We start from the raw sequence: 15,623 nt of genomic DNA on the forward strand, positions 1-15,623 counted from the left end.
TATTTCAATTACTCATGTGGGTGGGAGGTTAGGCTCCATTATCTTTTCAGTCACCAAGGCATGCAGGGAGCTCTGGAGAGATTCCTTATAAAATGAGAGTAGTTTCAGCAATGGCTGAAATCATGGTTTGTGTGTTCCTTGGTATAATGCACCTTTCACAAAGGGGTGGAAGAAGTTCAACTGGAGAGAAGACAAGAATAAACTCTGCTTCTCTTCCTCTCCCACCTCTCGGCTCCAATTGTGTGTGTGTGTGTTTGTGTGTGTGTGCATGTGTAATTTAGCTTGGCCATAAGGAGGACAGGATGATTAAACATCTTTGGTCTATGATTCCCCAAATCAAGTCCCATACATATAAAAATACGATAAAAATATGGAACCCTAGGGTGTGTCTTGAAGTGAGCTTCTTTTGTTCTGTGCTTTCACCTAAGCCACATGTGGTGTGTGAGCAAGAGAAGTGATCTGATAAAGCCTTCTTTCCATCCATGCCACCATTCCTGGGAACACACTATTCCATAGGGATGGGATGACGCTGACTTCAGAAATAGAGATCTCAGGCTCTGTGGTTTCTGGGCAGAAATTTAAAAAAAAAAAAAATCTGCCCTTCAAGTAAGATTAATGCTGGAGAATTCCTGATACTCTAATCACAGTGCTTTACCCATAAAAAGATACTTGGTAAATATTTATTGAAATGAAATGGACAGGTATAGTAACATGTTTCCAAAGCCATACCTTTTACCTACTACATTCAGTAATGTCTGTGATAAAGGGAGCTCTCCTTAGGTAATTATTCAATGAAATAAAATCAAGGGCCAGCATCCAAGTAGTGAGACGGCACACCGAGTATGTCATGGGGCTCTGTGCTTTCACTCTCTGGACACCAAATAAACTGATGTTTGGATCTCTGCACAACTGTGAGGCTGAAAGAGGCAGACAGCAGCAAAACACAGATGTCCAGGCAGGGCCAGAGCCCTGCTCTGCAAGTTATATAACAGCTGTTGTATAATTGTGCATTTAACTCAAAACACATTTTTAAAAGACAAAACAATTAGATTTTTCCAAAAAGAAAGAAATTGAGAGCAAGAGCAAGAGAGGAGGGACAGAGAAAGAGAGAGGAATGTTGACATAACCCAGAAGTTTCTATCTGGCCTTCAAGCAGGAGATGCAGGGGAGGCATGGTCCTTGGAGCTGGTTGTCTTGGAAATCAAGGGACCGACCCATGAGCCTGATCTGGCCAGCCTCCTGTTTTTGTAAATAACATTTTTTTTTTTTTTTTTGGAAAGCACCTATACCCATTCACGCATGCACTATGGTTTCTTTCATGTAGATTTGAGTAAGTTACGACAGAAACCATCTGGCCTAGAAAGCGGAAAAGATTTTCTGTTTCTTTAACAGAAAAACTTTGCTGGCCCTCGTCTTAGATGAATAATAACCGTTAAGTGTCCATGAGGGTGACTCTTCACTTAAGAAACCCAATGGGAAATGAAATTCTGGTTTTGCACTTGTTAGGTCTGTGATCTTAAGCAAGTGACTTGTTCTCACTATACCCGTAAAACGGGGTAATCAAGAATGGAAAGAGAGAGGAAGGCTCCCCTGCCAGATTTGGAGCAACTAATCAATAAACCTGCATTCTCCTACCTAGATCCCACATTTGAGGGAGTTGGCAATTTTCCCTGGGGGAAAAAAATTTATTCTAACTCTCCATAATCAGTATTAAGAGTATCCACAGTTTTCTATCATGTTCCTATTGTAACTTTTGCGAGAGCTTCAATACAATAAAGTTTTGTGCTTAAAATGGGAGTTCAGTTAAAAATTCTTTTTAAATGTTCCCAGCTTGAAACATTCATTTTTGACATTGAATTAGGTAGGGTCCTGTTTAAATCTACTTTTTGTATAATTGTCTGTATCAATCATTGATAAATATAGCCGACTTCCAAAACCAGAGGTTAGTTTCAGTTTAGATGGTTGTAACAGAAGAGATTGCCATCTTGCTGTTGTGGTGACTGTGTGTGACAGTGTAGTCTGAGATCCGTGAAAATCCTGCTGACTCTTCTATTCCCATATGTAACATAATGCTAAGTTAGAGCTTGAGAAATCACAGTAGGGCTGCTTACCCAGCACTGAAAATACACTCGATTGGTAGGATCTTGTAAAGCTGATTTGGGGTTGGGTCTATCTAGAGGGACACTTTTCCCACTCTGCTTTTCGGGGACCTGGGCTGATTCAGTGACAGCACTGTCCTGAAGACACCTGGCCAGGGACCTCTCCTCACCAGCTTCTACTAAAAACAAGTGCCCTTTGAGACTCTTTCAATCCTCAAATTCTCTGATTCCAAGGCTGTCAGAGGACGAAAAGTTTCACAGTAGCATAAAAAGCATGAAAAACCAAAAAATAATAACTGGCCTTAGTGGCCAGAGCAGCTGCACTGCATATCCTTATCACAGGTTTCGGCTTTGTAAATTAATTCGTCTGCAAATAGTGCTCTGTCTCCAGATGCAGTTTCAACGCTGGAGCGCTGGTTTCTTAAGGATTTAAGTTTAAAGTCAAGGGCTTCCTGCCCTAGGTGTTACAAATAAGTAGTGTCGTTTTCTTTTTGCTCCGAGTTTGTTCATCCAATCATATTCCAGTATGCAAATAAACCTTAGCCCGTGCAGATAAAAAGGAACAAATAAACCCAAGTGCTCTATCAGAACCAAATTGCTGAGCCTGTCACCTGTGTTCCGGAAGCCGAACCAGAAATGTCGTCCTCAGCCATGCCAGACTTACCTGTCCCACTCACCAATTTGACATATAAGTATACTAAGGTTAGTACAATTTATATTTGCTGCTTTGCCTCTGGTTTATAAAAACTACATGTGTGGAAAGCATAAAAGGTCAATGTAAGTAAACTTGTGCAAAGAGCCCTTTGCAAATACAAAGATAAAAGGCTTGCAAAATGCAGGTTTGGGTTTAGTGTCTTGATCCAATTAATGATTTCTAGATCGGAGCGGGCAACTTTTCATAAATTTAGTTCTTAAACTATTTCTAAGTGAAAAGAATTCTCTTCTGTGTGAAAGGTTCTTGCAACCAGGGTTCAGTAGACTTTACTAAGCAGTTCTATTACTTCAGCATAGCTCAACCTGTATGATAAGAGAGGCAAATACTTACTAGAGAAATTTACTGGGAAGAGCCAAACAAATAGGAAATGATTTTTTTTTTAAGGGAAAACTGTATGCTGAAGTAACTTTTTTTTTTTTTTTTTTTTTTTTTTATGTTTCATGAGTGTCAGACCTAGTTTTGATAATTTGATGAAAGCTCCTGTTTCAAAAACTCCAAATGGACTTTGGATTATTTGGCATATTTGAGGGGAAAGAAGGCATTTTTCTTTATTTCTTCAGCCAAGTTTGTTGCCATTGGAGCAGATGCGTAATTGTTAACTGATAAATATTTAGAGAAACAAGAGCAGGAGCCAGATCCAGACTTAAAATCCCACAAGCTAGGGAGAACAAGGAAATGGTTCCTGTCTGATGTGCAAAAGTACCTCTGAACTTTGCCTGTTTCACACTATTATATGCCTGCTTTCCTGACAGAGTCTAGAACTCCCCAAACAAGCAAAAACCAAACAAAAAACCCAAATCTGAACAAAATCACTTAAAATTGGCTTTAGGGTACACTGCACAAAGCAAGGTAAGAAAGGAACCATTCCAATTCAGTGAGAGCCATTTTGCTTTCCAAATTAGTCAATGAAAAATCAAGGGCAATATAATTTCATGATAAAGTAAAAGCCCCACTAGTATTTATTTATTCCCTTGCTTGTAACCATGGATGCTTTTGAAATCCTAAGGTCTGTTATATTTTCATTTTTGTAAGTGCAACAAATGAGGAAGTTGCTCAGCTGACTGGTCTTTTTCCTTAGGAAAGTATTTGCAGAGATCAGATTGTGCCTTTAACATGGTTGATCAGCAGCTATAAAGTGTATTAAGGTATTATTTTTATGTGGTTTTATTAAAAGGGAAAACATTTCTTTTTCATGTAATCTTATTCCAAATGAGAATATGGAAAATGTGGTGAGTTCATACCCTCCAACCATTTGCACTTGGCAAAGGTGTGCCCAAAAGATGACAAGACTCCAGTCTTCCCAACTTTTCTTACTCCAAACTGGTCATTCACAAGAAATTTCAATCCGAAGCAGGCACATTGAAGAATGCATTTCATAAACATCAAAATCCTTGGCAATGACTGAGAATTATCTCATTACTGTTACTACAGAGTCTTTTTTTTTTTTTCCTATGATCCTACTTGGGAAGATATTTTGGTAGTCTGTCACATTTTAAAAAATTTGGCTTTGCAGAAGTTGGTGGTCTTCTTTGTATGTGTATCTTGAGGAAGCTCTCAAGTGAAATATTCTTTCTACTGAATTATGCTTCATTTGGTAGCTATTAATTGAGCATGTCAGAAATAGTAATGGACAAATGAGATGGTCCTTAAAATCTAGCATACAAATGCAGATCTGGTGATCCTTCAACATGGAAAGATGTTTTTAAGATTGGAATCTCCTGTTCACTTCAAAGCCATTAGATGAGAACACCCCTCTAAAGAAAATGACCGACCACAGTGTTCAAAATAGGCACAATTCAGAGAGTAGCCATTTGCTTTTGCGTTTAAGAACTTTTCTGGGTAGAAACACACAATGCAAGTGAATGAATTTTGATAGCTCACACATCTTCTCTATAAATCTGTTCTGCTCAGATAGCATTTTATTGTCTGATTTATTGGTTACAGCATTTTCACACTTGGGAGGACACCAGTTATGTATGTAATTAAATCTAAATGGGTGAGCTTTTTCAAATGCCTTTGCATTTGCTTTTTACTGTGCCCCACTGAAGAATTATATTGGATTTGCACTTGCAAGGGGGGTGCATAGAAAAATGACGGTTATTCACTAAGTTTCCTGGTTGCAAACCAAGTAAGCAGGGATTTTATAGTGTCTGTGGAATTACCTTCTATGGCCAGCCCCTAAACTCTGTATTATTTTTTTACTATGTTAATGCCCTGCTTTATTATCACTAGAAATATAGAAATATAGCAGCCGCTGGGGCCAGGTGGAGGGAAGAGACAAGCAGGGTTGAGCAACAAAAAATTATTAGAGCCAAGGTAGCCCTCAAATTTGAGTCTGCTTTCACCCAAACAAAAGAAGTCATTGTTGCATATCTTTTGGGAGTTATTCTCTAGTTCAGTCTGGTTATGTTTTTATTGTTGTTGGGGTGGATAAAACAGAGATCGGAGTTAAGAACTAATTTCTAAAATGATACAAACATTTTTAGGATTTAAAACCTCAAGAACATCATTATAAATCCGCATAAACTTGGATTCCATTTCTAACCTCATTTTTCCCCTTTCTAGTTCTAAGTGAGTCGCACATCTGCCAGTCCAACCGTTTTATTGAGCCTTTAAATGAAGAGCTTCTTCAAAACTTATGCGATCATTGGGCAAACTATATTATCTTTCTCTGCCTCGGTTTCCTTATGTGTAAAATGGGAATAATAAAGGTCCCAATTTCCTAAGGTGGATGAAACCATTAAATGAGTTTAATTTGTATAAAGCATTTGAAATAGTGGCTGGCACATGGGAAGTGATTGATTAATATTGACTACCTCAGTCCTATTTATTTTTCTGAATTCTTTCCAATTTTCCAGAATCTTCTTTTATTCAGCCTTCCCAAGACCTATTTCCTCTCATGAGTGCTCCTCTCATCTCATTCTTTTCTCTTAGTTTTCCTGCCACTCTTTCTTGCATAGTCACACCCCATCTGACAAGGATCTCATTGGTGCAAAGTTCTAAGTGTTTAGCCAGGACTTCAAGGATCAAAAATCTTCTCTTACAGAATTCAGTAACTTCATTTTCCATGCTGCCTTCACAACATCTTTTTTTTTCCCTTAAACTTTTTTTTAAAAAGACAAATACAAAATTCAAGAAGACAAGCTTTCTCAGGATTCAAACCCCAAAATGTTTAACTTAATGCTACACTTAACTCATTGAACAATAAGGTGTTCCTACCAGAAAAGATTTTCATCTGCTAATGACATTTCTTTAAAAAAGAAAAAAAAATATTTTATTTATTTAGAGAGAGAGCCTGCACAAGCAAGGGGAAGGGGAAGAGAGAAAGGGAGAAGCAAACTCCCTCCTGAGCAGGGAGCCAGATCTGGGGCTCCACCCCAGGACCCCAGGATCATGACCTGACCCAATGGCAGGCATTTAACTGACTGAGCCACTTAGGTGTCCTGCTAATGACATTTCAAACACTGACAGACACAGGCACACACACACAGAAAATGACAATAGGTAAAATTGATTGTGTTTGGAGACAAGATACTCTTGTACCAATGACTAAGTTATTTGCAATGATTCTATTTACTTCTAGCGGTAACCCTGAGAGGAGGCTCCTCCTCCTGTTTTGTAGATGAGGAGACTGAGGACCAGAGTGGCTAAGTAACTTACCTTAAATCATACAGCTAAAAAGTGACAAAACTAGACTTCCAATGGGGGCAGTCTGGGCTCTCACACCCAGTGACTTGTCTAAGATCAATACTGTTACCTGGGGATGTGGACTTGCTGGAATCTTATTTGGTCCTCCTTTATTCTCTCATTCGTCCATTCCTGATTCCTGGAGGGGACATGACCGTGTGGCTTTCCAGCAGCTCCTCAGCTGTTCCCAGGCCAACTTTAGGGAAGAAAAAAAAAAAAAAAAAGGAGAACAATAAGGAAGACCGGAAGCAAATAGGCATTCTGCTTTGATTGAAAAGGTGGGGTTTGGGGTGGGAGAGGCTGCGAGGTAGAGGATTTGGAAATAGGTGTGCCGTTTCTATGGGAACTTCATTTCCTCAACTCCGCAGAGTAACTTTTGGTCGGAGTAAGAGTTGTCTTCTCTTGTAATGGTTGCTGAACCCATTGTGGTTAAAGATATCTTTTTGATAAGGAAGAGTTATGAGTCATTGCATACTATGTGTTATGCATCATTACCACTTTTTTTTTAAAGATTTTATTTATTAATTTGTGAGACACACACAGAGAGAGAGAGAGAGAGAGAGGCAGAGGGAGAAGCAGGCTCCATGCAGAGAGCCCCACGTGGGACTCGATCTCGGGTCTCCAGAACCAGGCCCTGGGCTGAAGGCGACGCTAAACCGCTGAGCCACCCGGGCTGCCCTCATCACCCCCTTGTTAAAAATCTCACCGCAGGGCCGCCTGGGCGGCTCGGTGGTTGAGCGTCTGCCTCCAGCTCAGGTCGTGATCCTGGAGTCCTGGGATCGAGTCCCCCATCCAGCCTGCTTCTCTCTCTCTCTCTCATGAATAAACAGATAAAATATTTTTTTTAAAATTCTTATGGCAAAAATAAAATAAAATAAAATAAAATCCTTATGGCAAACAAATTCAGGCCACGTGCATTCCCCACTCACTACCCGATTCTCTTGGCCCCCAGCTATCTTGTTTCTCCTTCCATGTGGTTAACCAGTCACTAAGCAATTGCTCTGCGCTCGGTCTTACAGTAGGAGGAGGCTAATAGGGTTTAGGGAGCTTATGTTCCTGGAGGGTGTGGGGATGAAAACAAGCATCTATGTGAATACTTTATGCTCGTACATTAGGAGAAATGCTAAAGAGAGGACAGCTGGGAAGCTGAGAAACAAGGGGAGTGCTTACTTTCCATGAACTTCTAGGGAAGGTCTCTTTAAGAAGGGGGCATTTTAGGTGAAGCCTGAGGGATGCAGAGCACAAAGTGGCCTCGGAGAGGGGGAAGGAACAAGGAGGCGACGGCTCGGCTCGGCTGGGCTCGTTCAAAGACATGCATGTGGGCAAGGGCCTGCTGTGTTCGCACAACTATTGGAAGGGCTAACGCGGCTGTGGCTGTCGCGGCTGCGGCTGTCGCAAAGGCAGCATGGCTGCTGTAAAGCGACAGGGTGTCGTAATGCGAGGGAGGCCGAGAACAAACCATGTGGGATGGAGATAGAGGCTGTGGCCCGACTGCGTGGCAGATGGTGCCGGAGGGAACTTCCTACAGGACAGGACTTGCACTCAAAACCAAGCTGATCCGTGCTGCTTTCATTTGGGAAATGCTTTGAACTCTCTTCTGACTGAAGCAATATTTTGTTTGCTTTTGGCTTGGAAGCCGTTGAGCAAGTAGCTGGATGGTTGCGAGGGTCGGTGACTTGACAGGACAAACCCGGCTTCGAGCTCCAGCTCTTCTGCCCATCGAGTGCTGTGACCTTCGCCAAGCTTCTCATCTCCTTGAGTTTCGGTTCCCCTGTCTGTAAATTGGGAATAATAGTGACAACCTTGGGGAAGTGGCCCTGAGAATTAAGTGAAGTCATTTTTGTGGAAAATGCCCAGCACTCCTTAGGCGCTTGGTCCAGGCTCCTCTTTTAACCCTCTCCTGCCCACGCTGACTCCCACAGTTCTCAAATTACTCCACTCCCAATGTATGTGGAATGAATACTTGCAATGCTTGCCATAGTTTAAAACTGCTTTCATCTCTTGATCTCCTCTGAGGCTCATAATCAGCCACTGGAAGAGAGTTAGAACATGTCGCCCGTGCCCCATTTTCCAGCTGAGGAACCCGAGTTGAGAGATCTTCGGTGATTTTGCTCCAGGTCTCACAGCCCTTAGGATGCGCAAACAGAATGAACTGGGTTTTGAATCTTCTCATTTCAGACCTAATGCTTTTCCACATGATACCGTTTCCCCCTACACACTAAACACGGTGGTACCTGAATCCTATTGTACTGTTGGTCACAAGTGATTCCATACCTATGGCTTCATTTGTAGCATTCGTCCTTTACTCTGATTGAGAGAGTGGAAATCTGGATGATGAGGAGAGGTATGATTCGGGCACTATCATTCCCCAGACAGATGGCCCAACAAGAGAGTACTCTACAGTAGCATTTCTCCAATTAAATAGGCACATGAATCAGGGAGGGTTCTTGTTGAAATGCAATTTCCGATTCTTTCAGCCTGAGGTGAGGTAGGAGATTCTACATTTCTAACAGGCTTCCAGGTTTTGCTGTCATTCCAAGTGTGGTCTGTTGGCCAGCGGCAATGGTCTAGCGGTTTTGGATCAACCTCATATTTTTACTTGCAATGGCCACCATCTAGTTACTTAAGGACCTGACTTCCTCTTTCTCTCAGAAACCCACTCACAGCCAGCCAGGTCAGAATCACTTACCTTCCCCTTCAGAAAGTGCCTGAGTCCAACAGGAACCCAATGGTAGCCACAAATAAATGGTGGAACCAACCATTAATTTTGTTCCGGGCTGGTAACCATTCACTACGAACTGCAATGTTTTACCTCATCTCCAAGGACTGATGTTTTGGCACATCATTTTGTTCTTTGGCACCTGCTTCAAGAAACCTAATCAATAGCAATCCTAAAGTAAATAATACATGCTCTAAGAGACAGTATTAGTTCAATTTCGTAAGGAGTCTAACTACTGCAAGTGTTCACATGATTTCTTTAAATTGAACTTCACCTACTGAATCAGTCATTAACTGCTTGCCAGAATGAAAGGGCTGGGTGAGAAAACGCTTAAGGATTATGGGAAACAGCTCCTTTGAAGAGGAACCCAAAGTTCAGGTAATGCCTCTGAAATGGCATCGATAATCTGTGGGATGATGTAGTAGAGATCCGCATTAGAGAAATCTCATGGGAATACAGGCATTGATAAAATGGTGATATGCTTGTCTCAAAGTAGCAGTTACCTGGCTTGGGGTGGTGGTGGTGGGTCCCAGTGATTTGAGTTTCCTTCATGCTAGTATAATTGTGGCCAAATGCCTTATAACATTTACCAGGTTTAAGTAACAACATAGAGCCGTGTTCAAAAGAACAGGAGCAATAGTTCGTTAATAATTAAAACCATTACTAAAAAACAAAGCAGAGAAGTAGAAATTTGTGTGAACCCAGGTTCCAGAACACTGATATATTTTGAGTACATGTGTGTATCAAAATCTTACACAAACATTGTTTGCAAGGGATGTAAAGTCTTAATATTTGATCTTCTGATTATATATCATTATATCTCTGCCTGATGACTTTATGGTAATGTTGAAATTGTTAATGGGAATTTGTTTCCTAGGAATCTGGACAAACATCACAGATCGCAAAACTTTACCTGAACACCTACCTCCTCTTGCCCCCAGGTTCATCATGTGTCTATTTCCAGTGCTCTCCTGATGCTTAATAAGAAACCAAAAGAATACAAAAAATAAATAACTGAATTATGCTATTTGGCACTTCCTTTAGAAGGAAAAAGGCTTAATATGCAAGCCATTGTACTGTTGAACCTTGATATGGTGAAATTTAAAGATCATACAGAACTTTCTGGTGCTTCCACATCTTACTTCTTTGATACAGGGTATGCATGACAAAGACCACTGACAAGTATTTTTGTCATCTATGGGACATAGTAAAGATGTCACTCAAAATAGACATGCTTTAGCATCTTTTCTTTGCCCAAGTTGAAAAAGTTAAGGGGTTTTTCAAACAACAACAGAGAGTATATATTCATGTCACTAAAGCCAGACTATAATATAAAACAGAAATGAAAGGAAAATTTTATTTCTCCCACTTTTGTTTTGGTCATTCTCCTTTTGTTTTCATTCCTTTGACTGGAGTTAAACAGTTTCCTCCTGTCTATTTCCTCCTTAATTTCCTTTTAGAATTTTATTTTTTTATTTTTTTTTAATTTTTATTATTATTATTTTTTTTACTTTCGGTCTCAACATTTTGTGTTGCCGCCTCGGGGTTTGGAATGAAAATAGTTGCCAGAGGTCTAGCTCTGATTCTTTTAAATGTTTAACACCTCTACCTGATTTTTGTTCATTGTCTCTTATTCATCCCCCATCTTGTTATTTATCTCCCCTCCCTCAAAGTCTTTGGTTTTCTTTAAGTACCCAATGCTGAGAAAGGTTTACACATTTACAGCATGTGCCCCTTCTTGTACATTTGCAACAACACCCATCACTCCACATGCTGTGGCCCAGGCTCTCAGATTTGAAAATTCACACAGGAGACATAATATAGGGAATTTCATCACTTTCCTAGCCTTTGGCAGGTCTTAAAAGAAATCCTCTGTGCACTGAAAATGTGATCTGTTAAAAATCTCTCTTCCATCAAGAAATCACTGGCTTCCCTTATAAAGGATCTAAAGCCACTGGCCCTGTTGCAGCCCCGAATTGATGATGTGAATTTAAGGCACCCTGAAGATCTATTGGAGGGAGTCAGGGGCTCTCTCTCCCTTTTAAGCCAACAGGTTCCAAAATCCTCTATCAACAAGCATAACCAGTAAGTTTTATTTTGCTTGTTAATTAAAATCAGCTTGATCCAGGTCAGAACTATTTTGAGGAAAGGGCTTATTTATTTAGAATCATAGCTTTATATCAATCACATAAAAACGTACTCATTTTTACTCTGGAAAGGCCTCCTGTCCCCAATTTATGACTTATTCTTAAACATCAAACTGCATTCCAGAAACGGCAAGTTTTTTATTTTTATTTTTTTTAAATCAGAGGTCATGATACATCCTTAAAGGCTGGCATATCTAAAATTTAAAGAGTAAAAATCAATTTTTAAGTGTTCTCAACATTTTCATTGATTGTTTCCCCAAATAAGCATGTGAAGTCTAAGAGCATGCATAGGAATCTATAATTCCCAATCAATATTATGAACTTTAAGCTGAGGTCTAGTGTACATATATTATTCAAAAGTATCCTGAGTCCAAAACTCTTAAGTAGAATATAGTTCCTGTAGTAATTAAATGGGACCCAAGACTTTTTTTTTACTTTTATAGGATGATCCCTTTCCCCCTAAACTTGCTAAAGGCAAGCAGCAAATGGAAAATGAGGTTGTCACCACGAAAGATCATTTCAACAGGCCTAAAATAGATTTCATAATGATTATACCAAATATCCCTTAGCCTCCACTTCCCCACGTAACCATTTTATATAACAGGAAGGATGATTATTCACAAACATTTGGTCACACAGTTAGCTGGAAGGCAAATGTCAAATGTAAAGCCCACAAAATTAAAACAGAAGAAAAGATCATTATGGTAGTTCTTACCAAAAAACTTCTCCATAGCTAAGGGGAAGAAAAATAAGGTGCAATAGTTGGCTTTCACAGCTACCTTGGTCATCTCACTATCTATGCTGCGTTCTGTTTTTATGCTGAAAGGCTACTGTTTAGGGGAGAATGCATACATTTCGTAATTTGCATTTGCTCTCTCACAGTAATTTGTACTGCTCTCTCATTCCATCTACTCTCAAGCCTTATGAACACATGCCTGGAATGTGAAAATTGTCTCCCAGCTAATCTAGGACTCTGGTTGCTCTACTTCAAATCCATTTTGGGTACATTAACATCAACATTCCTAAACCATCTGTTTGATCCTGCCATGCCCTTGTTGCATCCAGAATAAAGTCCCACTGTCTCACTCTGCAGATCAAGATTCACCACAAACTGACTTCTTTTTCTTTATTGAAACTTATCTATGACTTGTTTCTACAAACTGTCTACTTGGGGCTCATCTCTTCTCTGTGTTATATGTATCCCAAGAGTGTTTCCTTCCTTTGCTCGTTTGCTCTTTCCATCAATACAATCCCACCCTTCAAGGATGCAGTCTTCTGGCCCATTGCTTAGCCTTTCTTGGGTTCCATTCTGCAATTTACTAACTAAAGCACTGCGTTGGTCTTTACCCTACATACAACCTTCAGTTCTTTACTCTCTGATCTTGATGAGAATACACTCTCTTCTTCAGTTACAAGCCCCTTGAGGGCAGGGGCTCACTCTCTCACACTTCCCCACAATATCTGCCAGATATGTCAGGTATTTACTCACTATTTGGCAGAACATAATAAGTAATTTAATAGCAGGATATGAAAGGCTACGTCAGAATAGAGGGGAAAAAAGAGGTAAAATTCAATTGGTCCAACAATGAAATCTTCATGAGGAGGTAACACTTGAAGCAAGACTTGAAGTATGAATAGAAAAAATAGTGAAACTCTAGTCTGAGGAACAGCATGAATAAAAGTGTGGAGCAGAAAGGTATGATGTTGGAGACAGTAGAATGAGGCCAAAGTAGAGGGTTGGAAAATAAAACAAAAGGTTAGAAAAGCATAATGAGGCCACATATGCTTAGGAGAAACACCTAAGTGTTTTAAGGAGCTGCCACAGTGTGAATTGGGTTGGTTTAGGAAGATTATGATAATGGGGGTGGAGGGGTGGAGGACCAAGTTTCAATTAAGCAGAAGCAGGAGGCAGGGAGGACCGGGAGTTGTTTTTTGTTTTTTTGTTTTTGTTTTTATGATAATATAGAACAACGTGATACCAAAGGATGACTAGGGATTATGTGTGTCATTAACTGGAAAGGAAAAGTGTGTGTGTGTGTGTGTGTGTGTGTGTGATTGTGTGTGCGATTGTGTGCGTGTGAGAGAGAGAAAAAGGAGAGAATATACAAACTGTAAAATGTAGTTTGAGTAGTTTGAGTGTAGCTACTAAAAAGTAGCATAAAGCTAGGGATGGCAGTGAGCTGCATTTGGGACATGTTGATTGAGATGATTCCCAGCCAATCCTTGGGAAGAAAAGCACAAAAAAAAGGAAAGGCTAGAGATGTATAAAGGAAAATATCCTTTAAAGATAATTACAATATTCTGCAAAATGTGTTCCTGAGAGCTGGGATGCTGATTCAGTCTAAGAGATAGTGAGCAAATCAGTATTTTAATCTGAATTTATCTTTCTTCAAGTTGACTCAGATGCCAACACATTTTTCTTGAAGACAGTAAGAATGTATGGCTTTCATCTGCATCCCATTATCCTTGCCCACACCCCCATGTATGTGTCCTTGAACATCTAGTCTCTTCATCTGAGCTGCTATGCACTCACTCCCCTTTATTTACTCATGCTCACATCTTTTTCCTGTCAATTCCAGGGTAGCACTACATTTTTTAATTCCTTTAAATACCTGGTTGATGCTGTTTTGACACACAAATAACTGCATTGGGGTGAATAGGCAAAATAAGAAGGCTTATCTTTCCCTTTGTTTTTTTCAGCAAATCACAAATTCTGCCCATATGCAGAATATTATAGGTCTTACTCAGGTATAGTTCTTTGATTCAATTTTAAGTTATTTATGCAAGAATTCTTGACAGAGCTTAAAATCTCTTGAGGCCTGAGATTATACTGGACACTGAGGGTAAACAAGAAAATGAGACAAACAGAGTCCTTGACCTTATTTTACCAAGCGTACAGCCCAGGAGAGAGGGCAGTTGTTTAAAAATGACTTTTTAAAAAAGTGGCAAGTGTTATGATGGAGACCAGGGAAATATTTTTGAGAACAGGCTGTCTGTGTAAATAATGTTGTAAGTCACAGGATATAGAATTAATTATACTTAAGCATTTAGGGATATATGGTAATATACATTTTATTAATGTGATTGAATATTAAACTATGTTATGGATACTACTTGATGGAATAGCTAAGTTAGTATAAACTTACAGGCTAATTTAAAGACTGCTGTTGTTTCAGATATATATAATATAAGTAATTAAACTAAAAATGCATAATCTTGATAGCCGCCACTGGGGAATTTTTAATAGCTAACTGATTTGTATTTAATATAGCAACAAATTTAAACCTTGGTGAGGGGAGAGGGCAGTGTTTCAATACTTTCTCCCTCAAGGTTGCACTATGAATAACTTATCTTTAAATATCAAGTAAGGGGGGGTATCTGGACTTAGGTATATGTTAAAAATCCAGTGCATATGTCACCCTTCATTTAAAACTGAGCGCATCAACTACATGTGATTCGCAGTTAAGTAAACTAATTCACGTTGTAATAATAAATCTAACAGAAAGTTGTAATACATAGTGTACTTAAGATGATTTTTATATTTCAAAAATAAATAAGGAAAAGGAGAACAGACAAGAAATAATGAAATGAGAGGAAGGATAATAAATTCTAGCTTTTGCCAGAAACAAAACAGTGCTTCTTAATTGGGCTTTGTAAAATATTTTTATTCTAATAAAAGGTGAATGACATATCAAAGCCCTAGTAGGCTCTGAAATGAAGCAGAAGTTCAGGGCAGCAAAAGTTGAAACTCAGACTTTTTAAACAGCATATGAACACTTTTAAGTATTTCTATTCTTTTATTCACAGAACAAAATTCCATGTGTCTGGACTGGACCTTTCTGTCTCTTTAGATGCATGTCTCTTAGATATCACTAAGAAATCTAGTGGCTAATTTTATCTGAGGACAAATAAATGATTAGATAACCTCTTTAAAAGAATAACACACTTATACCTTGAAAAAAGTCAGTGAAAACATATCACTGGCCAATTTTTTTCCTAAGCAAACTTCTTTTAAAACCGTCCTCCAAGCTGCCTTTAAAATGGTAACATAAAGGATCAGAAAACAGTCATTTATGATACCAAATCACCAGCAGCCCAACAGGAGGACGTTCAGAATCTGAAGTGAAAAATCAAGATTAAGAAAGATGAAAGCCACCAAAACCTCTACTCTTGCCTCAAACTCAGATAAAAGGGCTTTTTCTAGATTGTTTTCTCTAGTCTGTATTTTCCAGGGTTGAAATGACCTCATACTTCAG

The 15,623-nt window shown here is 39.3% G+C and overlaps 1 protein-coding gene across 1 annotated transcript in view; it reads left to right on the forward strand.

The window, feature by feature from the left end:
• Nucleotides 1–2,698: 2,698 nt before the first annotated feature.
• ALDH1A1 (aldehyde dehydrogenase 1 family member A1) overlaps nucleotides 2,699–15,623 on the forward strand; it is a 55,551-nt gene continuing 42,626 nt past the window's right edge. The window contains exon 1 of the mRNA XM_055309471.1: nucleotides 2,699–2,801. Within this exon, the coding sequence (XP_055165446.1) occupies nucleotides 2,736–2,801 (66 nt within the window). The 5' untranslated portion in view covers nucleotides 2,699–2,735. The remainder of the gene's footprint in view (nucleotides 2,802–15,623) is intronic.

The sequence above is a fragment of the Nyctereutes procyonoides genome, unplaced genomic scaffold (genome assembly GCF_905146905.1).
Source record: "Nyctereutes procyonoides isolate TBG_1078 unplaced genomic scaffold, NYPRO_anot_genome, whole genome shotgun sequence".
Taxonomy (NCBI): Eukaryota; Metazoa; Chordata; class Mammalia; order Carnivora; family Canidae; genus Nyctereutes; species Nyctereutes procyonoides.